The following is a 16081-nucleotide window of genomic DNA, read 5'->3' as shown; positions in this document are numbered from 1 at the left end:
CGCGGGGTGCTTCCGTCATTACCCCTCATGGCTTTCGGTTTTGGGGAATGTGAGGGGGGGCGTTTCTGGGGGGCTACGAGGGGTCTGCAGGGAGGGTCTGAGGGGCGATCTGAGGCGGCGTGACGTGCCCGCCACCCTATGTGCCCTCCTCGGTTGCTGGAGCCGCGGTGAGGAGCTGTTGTTCAGGCCGCTGGGGACGGTCAGTGCTGAGGGTCCGGAAAGCTCTGACCTGCCGGGGGGAAAGGGGAGTATATTCCTCCAACCATCGCCTGTCACTGCCAGGTGCTGGTCCTGGCTCACTTCTCACCGGGGAAACTCCCGTTTTCATGGGGTGCTTTAGGCGTGGAGCAGTGGTAAAACGATGCTGCAGGTTGCTCCGTTAGGGGCTTTGCGGCAGCTGGACAGCGAAACCTGCCCAGGCTGGGAGTCATCTCTTTAATGTGGAAGTGCGGGGCTGGCGGTGAGCCTGGCTGGCCGGTTTTTTATAGTAATGGAACTGTTCACAGCGGAATGAGGGAAAAGAGGCAGTAAGAAGCAGTTCTGCACGTTACTATGATGTATTTTAAAGGTAGAAGCTGGAGGCCTTGAGCGACAGACGTTTTCCTTTTGAATGTTGCTGTGGGTGTTGCATACATAGCAGTTACCGACTAATGGTTTTTTAAATTATAGTATGTGGACTTGCAGGAGGTAATTAACTGTGTCTTATGATACATGTCTGTCTGCTTTGTCAAGTGCTGTGAGTTCTTGTAGTGCTTCCCCTGTGTATACTGGTGAAATATATGGGTTTTATAGTTCCACAGAGGCTGCCAAAGGGTGATCCGAGTTCTCTGCAGACTTGCCCTCAACTGGTTTGTGAGGTAACTGTTGGCTGAATTTCTAGAATGGCCTCTTTGCAGCAGTGTAATTTACAGTGACCCTCAAGATTAGAAATAGGGTAACATGTTCTAGCATGTGCATATTCTGCAATTAAGAACCATGGCATAAAGCATGTTTATTATTTTTGAGTTAAGTATTTCCAAAGAGGGACAGAACTTTGACTAAGACTTACTAATGTCAGTAGCAGAAAAAAAGCAGGCATAGTTGTGGAATGCTTCCACTTAGTGATCTCTTTTACCACTACCATCTGCCACCCTTTGTCTCAAAAGACAAAGCAGGTAGGGGTGTTTATATTAAAAACTGTCATTGAGGCTTCATAACTGTATTTGTTATTAAAATAACAGTTCTCTACCCAGTGTTACTATGTTTGTCATCAAAATGTAGTAGATGCAGTGTGGTTGGCATGGCTTTGTGCTAATGGTGTGGTGTTTGGACAGAGGAAAACAACTTCTTGAGAGGAAGCTTGTTTCTATAAAGGAGTGTAACACTAAAAATTACTGTATCCTAGACTAAGCAGTTCTAAAAGTAAACTTAGTTATTCAAGCACTACTTCAGAAAACCAAGTTTGACATTATCTGCAGAAGTAGAGTGATTATAACTTTTGACATCCCTAAACTTCATCAAGGTCCATGGGACAATTACTGCTTAGGCATCTAAATCCATATTTAGCAGTGTCAAGTTCATCCATATCAAGTTCAAATGTTTGTGTTTCAGAACTGTGTTTGGATTTAATTCTAAAATAGTATGGGGAATTGAGGCTAGTACATGTGTTGAACAACAAAATATTTATCCCTTTAATAATGAAATTTTATGTTGACATAATATAATAGTTAATCTTAGGATCGATATAGTAATAGGAAATGTTCTTAAATTAAAATAAAGCCCACTGGCCTCAAAACAGTATTGGATCTCTCAGGGTTTTTTTTGTCTGCGTTCAGCCTGCAGTATAGATACTCTCATAGTGATGAATGATGTAAGAGGCCATTACTCTCTTTAGAATCAGATGGCTGAAATAATATTTGCGTATATTTTTTGTAGAGACTCTAATTGTTCCAAACTATGAGCAGGTGGCAACTGGCTGACATGAAGGACTGTATGCCTCTCAAAGAGAGGCAGAAAAAACAGCCTGAGGGAAAGCATTAAAGGTATGTCTACACAGTGGTGACTGACTGCAGTTACGAATTCTTCCATGCATTGCCTGGCAAGATACAGATTTCACATGTGAATTTGATATGTTAACTACTAGTTAATGCATACTGTTGAAGACTTGTACAGCATCTGACATAGAAGTAGAACTTAACTTCACAAGTGGTAGTAGGTTTTTAATTCTTTTTTTTAAAGCTGTAAATTAACATATGAATGTTTCTAATCCATTTCAAGGCCAGGTCAAATCTTGCTGCTAAAACAGTGGTGTGAGGTAGTATCTGCACACTTTGGTTTAGATTTGAAAGCAGTGCTGCTTAATGACAGTCTGGTGTGCACAGACAGGTAGAAAGTGGATAGGTTATGTGTTTGTCTCAGTTTCTTCACTGTACTGCAGCTTTTTTTGGTTTGGGCTATAATTTGGATCTTTCTTAATGCAGTTTAATTTGATCCATTGTCAGAACAGAGGCACATACTCTTTTGTGCTTGCTTATGCCCTTTTTCCTTGGATCAAACTCAGTGATGTTGCACCTGCAGGATAAACATAAGCACAGACCTGATGAAACTTACTTTATGTATTTCTGAGGTGGAGTGAATGAGAGATGGAGTTGCAAGAAATGATAGCGTAGATTTTTTTTTTTAGTCTGTGTGCCCAGAGTCAGCTTTCTTTGACCTTGTCTGGTCCCTACAGTTTAAACTCTCTTCCTGTAAAGAGCACCCTCTGATCATCTATCTTCCCCACAGCTTTCTGTTTCTCAGGCTGAGACTTTTTTTTCTCTGTACTACTTGTAAGCTCTTGCCATACCATGTTTGTCCTGTTTTCTGTGCTTTTTCCAACACTGAGTTCAGTGAACTTAACTTCCTAGCTTCAGTGACCACTTGAAGGCATCAGATTCCTATGGTGCTGAATGAGTTAATTCGGTTTAATGACCTTCTATTGCGTTGGGACTGTAAAGTGTAGATTGGGGTGTTTCTACAGGATAGCAGGTTGGTTTGCAAATTGTATATAGACACATGTCTCATTTCATCCTCCAACATGATTCCATTGTAAGTACCTCTGACTTTGGTACCTGTACCATTTGCTACTTTGATATTTAACAAAAAGACTAATAAAGTGCTTCAATGAATAAGCAAGGATGTAGCAGTAAAGTAACAGCAGGCTGTGTGTGCATTCTGAGAGTGGGCCTTGAGTATGAAATCAATGTAGGAGGAAAAAAAACACACAAAAAACCCCCAAAACAAACAAAAAAAACCCTAAAAAAAACCCAAGACAAAAAACCCTCGCCAAACAACCTGAAAATTTGCTGTACCTGCATCTCAAAAAATGATCTGAGGGTGAGAGAAAATGCTGTGTTTTGAAAATCTTAAGTTTGTCCTGGTTAAGGAAAGTTATTAAAAGCAGTGGAGTGCTGACTTGATTTTTTTTTTTTTGCAGTGAAAAATGTAGAATAGCAATCAAAGGCTGGAAGTTGAACTCTGACAAATCAGAAATAGATATGCTTCTGACTGCTCAGGTGAATACGAATGTGTACTAAATTCCCAGTTTCCCCCATCTAGTCTAAGATTGGGATATTTTATGGATGTAAACTTGCATCAGATAAAGAGTTGTTGGGCTCAGTATGAGTGAAAATGAGTGGCTTGTTACTGTCCTCTGGTGTGCAGAATGGTCAGGCTGCCTCTTTTTGAGGTGCTGCAGAACTCCTTGTCTCAGCATTTTCTGTTGTGGAGCATGTATGGCCCTCATGAGAGCACCCAAGGGTGGGCTGTCATTTGCTTCATGATGTACATCTTGCAGAGAGGGCTTCAGGAGACAAGGAAAAAGATGAACTAAGAGTCTGTGTCTGACTTGTGAGCTGGAGGAGAGCTGGCGCTGAGTTAATTGATCTTAAGGTGGCTTTCGTCACTAAAAATGTTGCACTGACTAACAGCACTACTCATTTAACTCCATGTGCTTGTAACGGATTAGAAATACTAATATAAGTCTTCTGGGTTGGAAATAATCTTTGCTGCAAGCAGAGCTTAGTTTTACTACTATGATTACATACTTTCATGCTTTTGGAAAAGAATAACCTCTAGTTTTACTTTTATTTGATTTAGCAGTAAAGTCCTGGGCTCTTTATACAAAATAATCACGTTTTTTATTACTTTCCTGGGAGGTTTACATTTGCAAAAGCTTTAGCTTTTCATTCTGAAGCTGAAGGAATTGGTGGAAGTTCATGGATATGTATGCAACTCCAACTGAAGGACTGGCATCCCAAAATATATGCCTTTTGAGTTAAGGTGGGAACTGTCATCTTACAGCAACATGTCTGTCAGACTTGGGCACTGAATATAAAACTAAAGAAAATAATACTAAGCAAGATTTCTTAAAAATCTATATATTTATAAAAAATGAAAACAACAAAATTATTTGTCTTTATGCCTATTTAATATCTGCAGGCAGATTACTGATAAAGTTATTTATCGCTTTTCTGTTTTCCTTCTTATTATGCGAATTGTGATACTTTTCACTCTTCGGTTTTACGGAGGCTTATTGTATATTTTACTTTTACTTTACTTTTACTTTAAAGGCTAAAAGATAGCTAGTGTTTCCCATTGCTTTTAGAGTCAGGTCATTAAAATAATATCTATGCAGTATATGTCAAAGAGAAGTTACATAATCAGAGCAAGTGTATTACACTTGAAAAAATACATAAGTAAAAAAGGAACAGTTGCTACATAAAAAGCTGTAGTGTTGATAAATATCTGAATATAAACAGTTCAGTTCACGGAAGCAATACTTCAGTGTAGTGTTTGTACAAAACCTGTTCATAATTAACAGTATTGACATGTTTAAGTTGTTTATGATGAAGTCTGGCCCTTTGGGTTCAAGACCTTAAGTGACCTAGGATGTCACAAACAGTGAAAACAGAACAGGCTAATTATCCTGAATAAAATAGTGAACTCAAGATTTATGTTAAGATAATTTTTTTAAGTTTTTCTCGATAGAAGGCCTTAATCAGGTGCAAATAGATGTATTTGATGCTGTAAACCAGTATTTTATGTCTGTTGGGTGGCCATAGGGGCCACCTTTTTTATTTCTGTTGAATTAAGGACTAATTATTGATGAAGGCAAGGGATGGCCCATACTTGCTCCATATGGAGTGGAAGTTTGTCTTAGATGCTTGCTTTCTGTTTTGTGTTATATAATACAAAAGAAAAAATGTGGATTATTTAGGTTTAATAATATAGGTTCTGTGGAGTCTGTCTTTTCCTTCATAATTACGTACAGCTGGGGAAGTAGGACAGCTTATGGCATACATGAATTGCAACTGTGAAATTTTTTGCTGGGTTTGTGATTAGATGAACAAGAATTCTTGGTATGCATGAATATTAATAATAGTCATTTTCTTCTAGATTCATGCACGTATCATCCAGGTGTACCGGTCTTTCATGATGCTCTCAAAGTAAGTATGCAACTAGCTTTTTATGTCTTAACTTTTTTCACATATATATAAATCACTATGCTTTTCTCTGTAATTCCGTATACTTCAGTTGTAGAAACTGATGTCCAGCCTATCATGTTTGATCAACCCCATGAAATTAGAAAAGCACTCTTACTCACACCTGAAGGAGAAATTCAAAACTGAACTCATATGGTCTAAATGCCATGTAAGTTTGTATGACACAATTCCTGTTGATTGACTTTAGGTGTCTCAACAGTTTAATTGGGTCCTCTGAATAGGTCTTTGGATGCATTGAGAGGTGTCATACTCTTTCAGTCAATTGACCTGCTTGGAATTCAAACTAGCTGCTTGTGGTCTTATGTGGCTAGGGCACTAATGTGTATATGACATTCGCCTACTATAAAAGCTAATTGTGCTCTGTTAATCTGACAAATGAGTACGTTGATTAAGTTGGGACTGGTTGCCCATGCCTCTCATGCAGCTGTCCAAGATTCTTGGACTTCTGTGGCTGGTCTCCAGTGCTTAGGCCAACTGTGTAGGCTGTATTCATTATATTAAACTGTTTCTGCTGATTACTGATTATATTAAACTGATCTACTGGATGCATCTTAAGTGCCTCAGGGACTTATCTGAGACACAGCTGCCAAATCAGTACTGGAAATCATTGTAACAGTAGTGTATGGCCAGAAATCTGGTGTCTAGAAATGGAGCATGGCACTGTTTACTGTATTAATACAGATGTAACCTTAGTGGCATTTCTTAAGACGCCAAACTGCTACTAAACCAAGCTTTGGGGCAATTATTTTGTCTTGGTATTTAGGAACTGCTTCTATACTGGCAGCACGTTTCAACCCTGTCCCATAATGTGGTATATTTTGCAGCTCATGAAAGCCTCTGTGTGTGTGCTGGGCAGCGTGTTTTCTGTGAGCTGTTGCTCATATTGCAGGACATGACTTCGGAATCTGCCACAGCGTGCAACTGGCAAAGTGGGACAGATGCTCTTAAAACAAATACGATACAGCTGCTTAGACTATGGCCATTTGTTTTGTACACAATTATAGTTGTACTCATAACACAGTACATACAACTACCTATTTATAAAGACCAAAATTACAGTTACCTCAAAAGCTTGCATTTACTCCCTCTTTCTCTTATCTATGCACTGTTTTTAAAACAAGTACTACTTTCTCTCCTCTCCTTATCCTATCTCTTGGCCTAATTAAAATTTTATCATAATTTTGTAAGGGCAGTGTTCTTCCTGCTATAAATTCTAGATAATCTAAGTGGGCAGGGTGAATCTTTTGTCTCCTCGACTGTGAGAATAGTTAATATTTTGAGGATATTTTAGAACCACCTACCTAAAACCCATTGTGGCACACCACTGGAGCTCTCAAAGTGAAGGTGCATTTATTAGTAAAACTGTTGCCTTTAATAATGTTCTTCAGGTTGTAAGATACATTATTCATAGTGGCAAGATAATTTTCTCTAAAATTGGATTTCTGGTTTATATAATAAAAAGTGCTCTTGATTGAAGTAATTGGATAGATGGCCATGCAAGGCAGATCTCCAGCTTTGTGGTAGGAAACAAGCAGTTTAAAGACTTGACTAGTGCTCAAGGAAAGAAAAAATTCTCATTTTAGGAAGAGAGCCTATACATTATGCCACAGGTGAGCTTAATCTCACGTATAGTATTTGTTTGGTTTGCTTGTAACATTTCTGTCTTCTGGCATACAGAGTTGGTACCTAACTTGTCGTGGAAGTATTGCCTCATGTTTACTGAACTTTCTGATTGAGGCAGCTTGAGTGAACTAGAAATTGCAGCTGTAGCAGGTTTCTCTGGCTCTTAAAAATGCAGATGATGACAATATTGTCCAAAGAAGGGAAGAAAAATAATGATGCGCCACATAGTGTAAAGGAATATAATTACTCTTTTGCTTTTTATAAGCTGTTGCCAAGTAAGGTAGTCGTTCTTATTTTGTTATTATTCCAAAATGTTTATAGGGTTGGTCATGTTGTAAGAGAAGAACAACGGACTTTTCTGACTTCTTAAGCATTGTGGTATGTACTTAAAGTTATTTAAAGTTTTCATACTTATCAAATGACAGTGATAAATATTAAATGGTACACGTGCTTACATGTTTAAAATTTACATACTTTCACAAACTTTTTTAAATTTTGCATGCTCTATTTTTCTTGATATAATGTTCACAATCACAGAATGGCAGGGGTTGGAAGGGACCTCTGAAGATCATCTAGTCCAACCCCCTGCCAGAGCAGGCTTACCTAGAGAAAATCACACAGGAACATGTCCAGGCGGGTTTGAATGTTTCCAGAGAAGGAGACTCCACAACCTCTCTGGGCAGCCTGGTCCAGTGCTCTGTCACCCTCACAGGAAAGAAGTTTTTCCTTATGTTTAAGTCAAACCTCCTGTGTACTAGTTTGTGGCCATTGTTCCTTGTTTTGTCGCTGGGCACAACCAAAACGAGTCTGGTCCCATCCTCCTGACACCTGCCCTTTAGATATTTATAAGCGTTTTTGAGATCCTCCCTCAGTCTCCTCCAGGCTGAACAGACTCAGCTCTCTCAGCCTTTCCTTGCATGGGAGATGCTTCAGTCCCCTTATCATCTTAGTGACTCTGCAGAACTCTCTCCAGTAGTTCCTTGTCCTTCTTAAGCTGGGGAGCCCAGAATTGGACACAAAGTTGAAATCGAGTCTCATTTTCAAGGTTTAATGGTTGTAATTAATTCTGCCAAAGCCTATTTGGATGCTTGTTAACAATAAAGGGGGATAAATATTTTCTGTGAATTTGTTTGATTACAGAAAGTATGCATTTTTCTTTAACATACATCCAAATGAAGATATTTTCCACTTTAGTTGTATGATTTCCTTTGCAGCCAATGTTTAGAGTGTGCTAAAGGAGAAGATGGGGCTGAAGAAGTAAATTAAGAAAACTTGTTGCAGTTTTGGTAGTTTTTAATTGTGCACATAAACTACACTGAATATGTATAAACATGCTTTCCACCATAGGGCTGTACAAAGGGTCTCCATAACAGTGAGAAACCTCCTGAGCCTGTTAAACCAGAAGTCAAAACTACCTCTGAACGAAAGGAGCTGGCTGAACTCAAACCCAAATTTCAAGAACACATAATTCAGGCACCAAAACCATTGGAAGCAATTAGAAGGCCAAGGTACAGTATACAAAACTAAGTTTTGCCAAATTTGTGGTCTGATGGCCAAGTTAAAGCTCATTTGGTCCTTCAGTGTTGCACATCTTGTTCAGTATAAAAATTCCCAAATTAACTTTAAAAGAACCTGTGTTTGGTAGCAGTGGTGATGTTATCTTAAGCTTCAAAATGAGATAAAATAATTGCTAAGGACAAGGTAGTACTGGGTCTCTCGGCATTTAGCTTCACAGGAAACAAAAATTTCAGTCTAAAACCTTGTGGTTTAGAATGCCACTAGCAGTTGTGTTTAATCTTCTAAACTCATAAAAATAATTTTAAGGTGCTTGTATTTAGATTCCTTAATCTCTTGGATTTATTTTTATTGTTGTAGAGCATTTAGGATTTCTTGTTGAAATCCAAGACTGCCTTTAAATTTCTAGTCTGTTTTTTCATAAACAATAAGAATTGGCATTTACAAATCTAGTTTGTTGTTATAAGGGAGGTTTGAAAGGCAGAGCCTTGCAGGCAAGTTTAAAAGTTACTACTTTGTTGTATTTTGTGAATTATTTTTTCATGAAGCTGATGTGAATGCGTGGTAATTTTCTTAGCCCAGATGAGCCAATGGCAAATTTGCAGCTGAAAGTGTCAGCTTCCTTGAAGCAAGCACTAGATAAACTGAAACTGTCATCTGAAAATGAAGAGAAAAAAGGTAAGGATATAGGGACATTAAACAGGTATGAGATGCCAATTGTCACAAAAATAAATGAAATGCTTTTTTTTGTAGTTGTTTATGAAGTAATTATTACATGTAATTATGTTCTTGTTCTTAATAATTTGGGAAATACCTTCCAGTTTCAGGAGTGATAATCAAAGTTTAAATGTGAACAATGTGGAGACTTGTGCGTTAGGAGCAGTATGTTCCCATTAAAATTATTTAAACTGCCTATTTTGCAAGATTTCCTGGTAGCATGGACATGATGGGAACATCCATTTCTGAATATACGACTGGAAGTTTCCCACGAGATGAACTCTACTCCTGTGTTATTGCAAACACTACATTATATAAAGCCTTTCATAAACTGGTGAAATTGCTCTGCATACTACTTGGTTCTGCCATGTCTGTTTTCCCTCTTCTCCCCCCCCCAATTTATTCGGAATTTAGTTCCAGAACTACACTGCTCCTTAAGAAACGCTTTTTAATTTCAACCTACATTTGTGGCTATTTTATACACTTTTGTTCTTGTGCCAAAGCTGTCATTTAGCTCTTCTTTCTACTTGATATCCAGATTCTTTCCTTGTGTGTATTTATAGAGAGCAGTTGGAGCCTTTAACGTTCTTGGTTTTACAGTACCAAACAAGATGAGTGATTGTTCTCTCCACCTATGATTCTGATAATCCTCTTGATCATTTTTTTTTGCTCCACTTAAAACCGTGTAAAGATATACCACCTGGTATTTGATGCATAGGTAATGCAACTTTCAGAATGTTTGCCTAATTTCTGTTTCTTTGTACCTTTCTGGCAGACTTCACTGCCAGGCAGAAAATAAACAGCTTGAGCGGGGTTTTTTTTGTTGGTTGTCGTTGTTGCTTTTTTTTTGCTCTTCTACGTCTTAGCTCATCTTAAGTCTCAATGAAGTCATTGTACATTATACAATTCAGTTGCTATTTTATATAATATGATTCTGTTTATAGAGGAAGACTGTGATGAAATCAAGATTGGGACAGCATGTAAAAATGCAGGCTGTTCAAAAGTAAGTGGTTCAGTTCCACTCTTAAACCCACCTGCTTAACTATTAGGTGTACAATTTTGATTTCCTTTTTTGGGTGTTTCTTTTTTGTGTGTGCGCACTACAAATTGATTTGGAAATGGCACAAAGTCCATCAGGCTTAACAGATGCACATTTGGTAACACATTTTAGTATGGACAAGTGTGGGCTGTTTTGTATTGTGGATGCAGTAATTTTAAAATTATTTTTTTTAAGCCTATCATGAACTTCTAATTAGTAAGCTTCCAAACACATGATACTGATGTGTTTCAACTTAAAATGATAAATAAAACATTTGTGAGAGGTGGCTTACTGATAACAGTTGAATTGCTGTTGATAACCTGTATATAAATCAGGAGCATTTGCAGATTTTGCCAATTAATGCTTCCTACCAGAAGAATCCGCAAAGAAAATGTTTTAACGCTTTTAGCTCCAAGATTAGTCTTTATGTTATATAGTCATTTAAATGGAAAGTTTTGTACACTGACACCATTGTACTGTACAGAACACAACAGTAGGATTTAAATAGGTATTTCTCTGGACATCTGGCAGATTTTGCATTTTCTACTTAACCTCCAGTGGGAGAAGAATTTACAGCAGTCTCTTTCTTGTTTGTGCTAAGAAGAACTTATACGATACTCAGTGGCAGGATTGTATGTTGTTTCCTTTTGAGAATCCACGTGTTTTATGAATGATAAATTTAATTAATTTTCCAGTTAACCACTTGTGTTCTCTGACTAATCAGAGTATTTTTATAGATAGATATCGCTGAGGCTGTAAAGTGACCTTTATGAGCATAGATCATGTCACTGTTGATGTACTCCATTGAGCTAATATAGAGTATAGCTTGTTAACAGGAGTACTAGGGAACCTTTAGTGGATGAAGATTGAATGGTTATTTTGAAAAGCTAGGGCAGACCATTACTTTGTTCAATGCTTCTGTTGTGGGTTGTGTTTTATTTTGTTTTTCTCCTTTAGTCTGCATCCCACAACAGTAATACACTTTAAATGCTTTGTTTTACTAGACATACGAAGGACCACACAGCACAGAAGAAGTATGTATATACCATTCTGGTGTACCTATATTCCATGAAGGGTTAGTATTCAGTTAACTTCACTTTTTTTAATCAGTCTATTATGTGTTCCTGCTTTCTTTGTAGATTTTGCCTTGTTTTTATTCTGTATTTCTTCTTCAGTCAAAAGTGGCAATGCTTGAAGAGGTTATACTGAATTAACAGTAATACTGCACAAAGAAAAGATGTTAAGTACTCACAGTGAATGGTGTTCTAAATATTGTTTAATTACTTTATGAACTTTCAAGGATGAAGTATTGGAGCTGTTGTAAAAGAAAAACATCTGACTTCAATACATTTTTAGCTCAAGAAGGCTGTGCAACTGGAACACACGTATGGACTAAAAAGGATGCGGTAAGTAGCATTAATGTGTCATTCTGTAGCTGGCCATTTTGAATACTGAAATGTAGTTAGTAGCTTGATTGAGTTATTGCTGTAGTTGAGCTGTTACAGATCAATATCTCTGGAAAAATACGGAGGATATTACGGACAGCATGGCTGCAAAGAATTGGAGTTTCTTCTGTGGTGGAAGTATACTTGTAGTAGAGTACAACCTTTCTTTTTAGTGATACATACAGTATCACTATTTTATAGTAAAAGGGGTTTTTTGCCAATTCAGGAAAAAATAGCACTCTTCTGCTTTGTCAGTTAAGAAAGTCTGTGGTGTTCCACATAGAATATATGCCATATATATATATATTCCTTTTAAATAAGATGATTGGAAGCCTTTCTTCCCCCAGAGACAATGAAGAGAGCAGCTGTGCATGTTCTGTAGTAAAATAACTGTACTTCCAGTTTCATTCAGAGTAGCTAAGTTGTTGTTTAGGTATGGATGGCAGGGCAGATAAGGTCGATGGCATTCCCTGGGTGGAGATGGAAGGGTCTCTTTCTGTCTAATTTGGATTCTGTTTACGCAGCTGAGTATTTTTCTGATCTGAATCTAATCCAGTGTTTTCGTTTGACTACCAGTATAACAAATACAGAGAAAGCATCTCTTTAGTTTGTAGATATTTCATTGCAATGTTGGGAACAAACTGTAGGATAACAGGGTGAAACATACTTCCATTCAAGGTTTAAAAAGATTCTCGGAGAATGTTGTAGAACATAATCATGTAAATGAACACTTACATCAAAAACATTAGCTGGTCACGTGTTGAATGCAGGTGAACACAGAATTCTGGTTATGAATATATAGTCTCTTGCTGAGGCAAAATGGGTCTGATACTGCAAACATCAGTAACATTTAACAGAAGAAAATAAAGATATATTATAGAAAATGTAGTTCTGATACCTCATTCTATAACAGTTACTTCAAGTCCTTTAAGTCAAGGAATTACTGCTTGCTTCGAAGATTTGTTTGTGTTTAAGAATTATTTTCAAATACAGAAAGGAGGGGTTTAAAATAAAAAGCTGCAGTCGCGAACCTAAAGCAGAAGAGTATTCTTGTAAAAGAGCTTACCCAGATGTTAAGAAACTGTGTGTATACTAAATGTATGTATGTCAAGATAACGGGTTTCTAGCTAACGACTTGGGTTTTTTACTTTACCTTTTTATTGTTATTTGGGCTTTTTTTTCACCATTTATTTTTCCTGCTTTAGAGAACATAGGGTAATACTATTTTTTTTTTTTTGCAGTAATACAAAAGTTTATTGGAGTCATGGCTTGCTTTTTCTTTAAGTTTCTTTCTACAACCTGCTGGATAATTGTAGTCTTGGAAAGCAAGTTAATCCAACAAGTGACTTTTGTTGTTGTTTGTTTGAGACTTTTGAAGTTGTTGAGTTTTTTTTCCCTGTAACAGTGTCCCAGTTTCTTACTGTAGTCTGTCATAACCACAGGTTTTCTCACTTCTAGTTTTTGTCAGGGACCAGTAGCTGAAATACTTGGTAAAAATATATGTCAGTGGAGTCTTTCTGTGAACATGAAATACAGTCCTTTATTAGCTATGCTTATTGGCTATTAAAATAGTCCTTGGCTTTTATCCTAATTAATCTTGTAAAAAGACTCCTGAATGCAATTTTAAGTCTTTTTTTCTGTACCTATTTCCTTTTATAGGGTAAGAAAGTAGTTCCATGCCGGCATGATTGGCACCAGACTGGAGGAGAAGTGACTATTTCTGTATATGCTAAGAACTCTGTTCCTGATCTGAGCTATGTAGAAGCAAATAGCACAATGGTGTGTATCTACCTTAACATGTAATTTAAAAAAAATAATTCTTACAGCAGCTTGAAATTAGGAAAATCTGGCTTCTACTTCATTTGCAAGGCAGTGGTATCATAATTTTTGAGTAATGGCGTTTTCTTGGTGTTTGCATTTGTTCAAGTATGTATTGCTATTTTTTCCTTCTGTTTTGACATCTGCACTTCATTGTGGGGGGTTCTTTTTAAAGCTTCAGTATAATACGTAAAAAAAAAAAACCAACTTTAAATTGACTTCAATTAAAACGCAAGTGTGATGAACTCGTTTCATGTATAAATAACTGTAGATTCATAATTTTTTTTTGCGTAATATTGTTTTTCATGGTATGCAGTTTCAGCTACTAATATTAAACAAGTGTTAAATGCTTCTCTGATTTCTTAATCATGCATTTGGAGAAAATGATACAGCTTCCAGGATGCGTACATGGCCATTATTGACTATGATACTGTATCAGAATCTGTTAGAATAGATTTGTCACTTCTGTGTCCGAGGAACAACTTGATTACTCTGCTCATTGTAGGATCTGAGTTCTAATGTAATATATTTTGCTTAAATGTACTTGAGGTGTCAAATGTTTTATTAGCCTGACAAAATTTTCCTGTTGCTTTTCCTCTTTAAGTTAAATATCCATATCGTATTTGATGGAGAAAAGGAATTTCATCGCAATGTGAAATTATGGGGAGTAAGTATAAGAATAATTTTTCTATTTTAAAAAAAAAAACCAAAAAAAAACCCAACCACAAAACAAAAAAAAAACAGAACACAAACCCACTCTCTCTTTGAAAGCAGTTTATTTTTCCTTGTCACTCTGCTTGTTAAAAGACATTCAGTTGCCTGTCATTCAGCAATTACATTTAAATCTGAATCTAATGCCCTAAGTGATCTGGTATGAGATAGTTGATGCTGCTTTGAGCAGAAGGTTACTTCCTGAGGTCCCTTCTGATCCCAACACCATGATAACGGTGTTGCAGAAAACCCTTGACAGAATGCAGCCGCGTGTTTCTGTATGTGTTAGACCAGTGTGTATGTTACATAGGCATAGGCGTATGTTCATAGCTTGGGAATGGGTGAGGGGTGGCTTTTCTACATAACAGAGGAAACTGATCTACCTAAACATCTAGTGAAATTTAGTGATAAGGTACTCTTTCTAACTTAATTCCCAAATATCTAGCAGTCTGTTTCTTAAATTGAAATGTGTTTTCTATCCTAGGTAATTGATGTAAAGAGGAGTTACGTGAACATGACTGCTACAAAGATTGAGCTTACTATGAGAAAAGCAGAGCCCCTGTTATGGGCAAGTCTTGAATTACCAGTATCCAACACACAACAAAAAAAAGAGAATTCAGATCAATAATGGTTCCAAGAGACAAGTTATTTCCCATTTTGAAGTGGTGACTTGCTACTGTAATCAAATACTTAATTTTTATCTAGATTTTTTTTAATGCTAGATTTCATTATACAAAGAAAATTGATGCACAGTAAAGGGGGGGTGTAAACTTGAAGGGTAATAGCTATTTCTGCTCTTGCTCCCATGTGTATATTTATTCTAGTTGGAGTGTCTCCATAGGTATTTAGAGTAAAAGAGCTATTTCCCTTTGCATACAACTGTACTTACCATGCACTGACTATCCAAAGAGCTGTGTTCTCAGTCCACTGTGTGTGTTAATATTTCATGTCTTCAGTTTAGACTGGATCTACTGGGTAGCATACGTTAAATTCAGCACTGTTCATTATGAAGCATACAGTAATACAGATACAAAAATCTGAGTTTATGAAATGATTAGCATGCAGTTCTACATCTAGAATTAAAAGGAACATGAACATAAATATGAAAGATAACCTCTTGCATTTTTGTCTTCTGCAACTAAGGTTTGTTTCAATACTTGTTGGCTGTGGAGAGATGGAATAAATGGAATTTTGCTAAGGATTTCAGTACTTGCTGACTCTTGCTGTCTTTCATTTATAAAAGCAGGAGATCAGATTAAAATAAAAACAAAGTTAGTGAGAGATTTGTTTTTAACTCTTGTACCTTTTGGCATTTCAATTGTTACATATAAAAGTGAATGGACAGTGAAATGGGCAAAAAAATTATCTGGTCTGTAGAGAATATACAAACAGCAGGCTATTGTAAAATTACCAAGGTGCTGTGTATATTTGACAGAATTAGAATGTATATTGTCTTGTTCTCAAACATTCAAAGTTATGAATCTTTTTTCAAAGTAGGTGGATATGAGTAGTAGGAGAAGCCAGTGCACATCGTAGGTGTCTCAGAAAAATTCTTTTCATGTAGATAGGCACAGCTTTTGTTTCTGAGGATGGTAATCTAAGAACTAAATTTATCTACAGGATAAATCTTAAGAGAAACAAATAACAAGCTTTAAAATGTCTGTCTTAAATCATAATTGTACCTCTCAATT

At 36.9% G+C, this 16081-nt stretch overlaps 1 protein-coding gene across 1 annotated transcript; it reads left to right on the top strand.

The window, feature by feature from the left end:
- Positions 1–5420: 5420 nt before the first annotated feature.
- On the top strand, positions 5421–15589 carry CHORDC1 (cysteine and histidine-rich domain (CHORD) containing 1). Its single transcript, XM_010189650.1, has 10 exons — positions 5421–5465; positions 7467–7523; positions 8493–8653; positions 9238–9338; positions 10322–10380; positions 11421–11491; positions 11717–11822; positions 13521–13640; positions 14284–14346; positions 14875–15589. The coding sequence occupies exons 4-10, from the start codon at positions 9251–9253 to the stop codon at positions 15016–15018; spliced, it is 651 nt and encodes a 216-aa protein (XP_010187952.1). The 5' UTR covers positions 5421–5465; positions 7467–7523; positions 8493–8653; positions 9238–9250; the 3' UTR covers positions 15019–15589.
- Positions 15590–16081: the final 492 nt, after the last annotated feature.

This window comes from Mesitornis unicolor, unplaced genomic scaffold (assembly GCF_000695765.1).
Source record: "Mesitornis unicolor isolate BGI_N332 unplaced genomic scaffold, ASM69576v1 scaffold21978, whole genome shotgun sequence".
NCBI lineage: Eukaryota > Metazoa > Chordata > Aves > Mesitornithiformes > Mesitornithidae > Mesitornis > Mesitornis unicolor.
The sequence above is the reverse complement of the archived record's forward strand: the minus strand, read 5'-3'. Positions and strand labels throughout refer to the sequence as shown.

Bases quoted from the DNA above. Each gene is read 5' to 3' on its own strand.
- CHORDC1 (XM_010189650.1), top strand. From the start codon at position 9,251: ATGGCAAATTTGCAGCTGAAAGTGTCAGCTTCCTTGAAGCAAGCACTA. The intron at 11,823-13,520 runs GTAAGTAGCATT...TTCCTTTTATAG, and splicing joins TATGGACTAAAAAGGATGCG to GGTAAGAAAGTAGTTCCATG. The intron at 14,347-14,874 runs GTAAGTATAAGA...TTTCTATCCTAG, and splicing joins GCAATGTGAAATTATGGGGA to GTAATTGATGTAAAGAGGAG.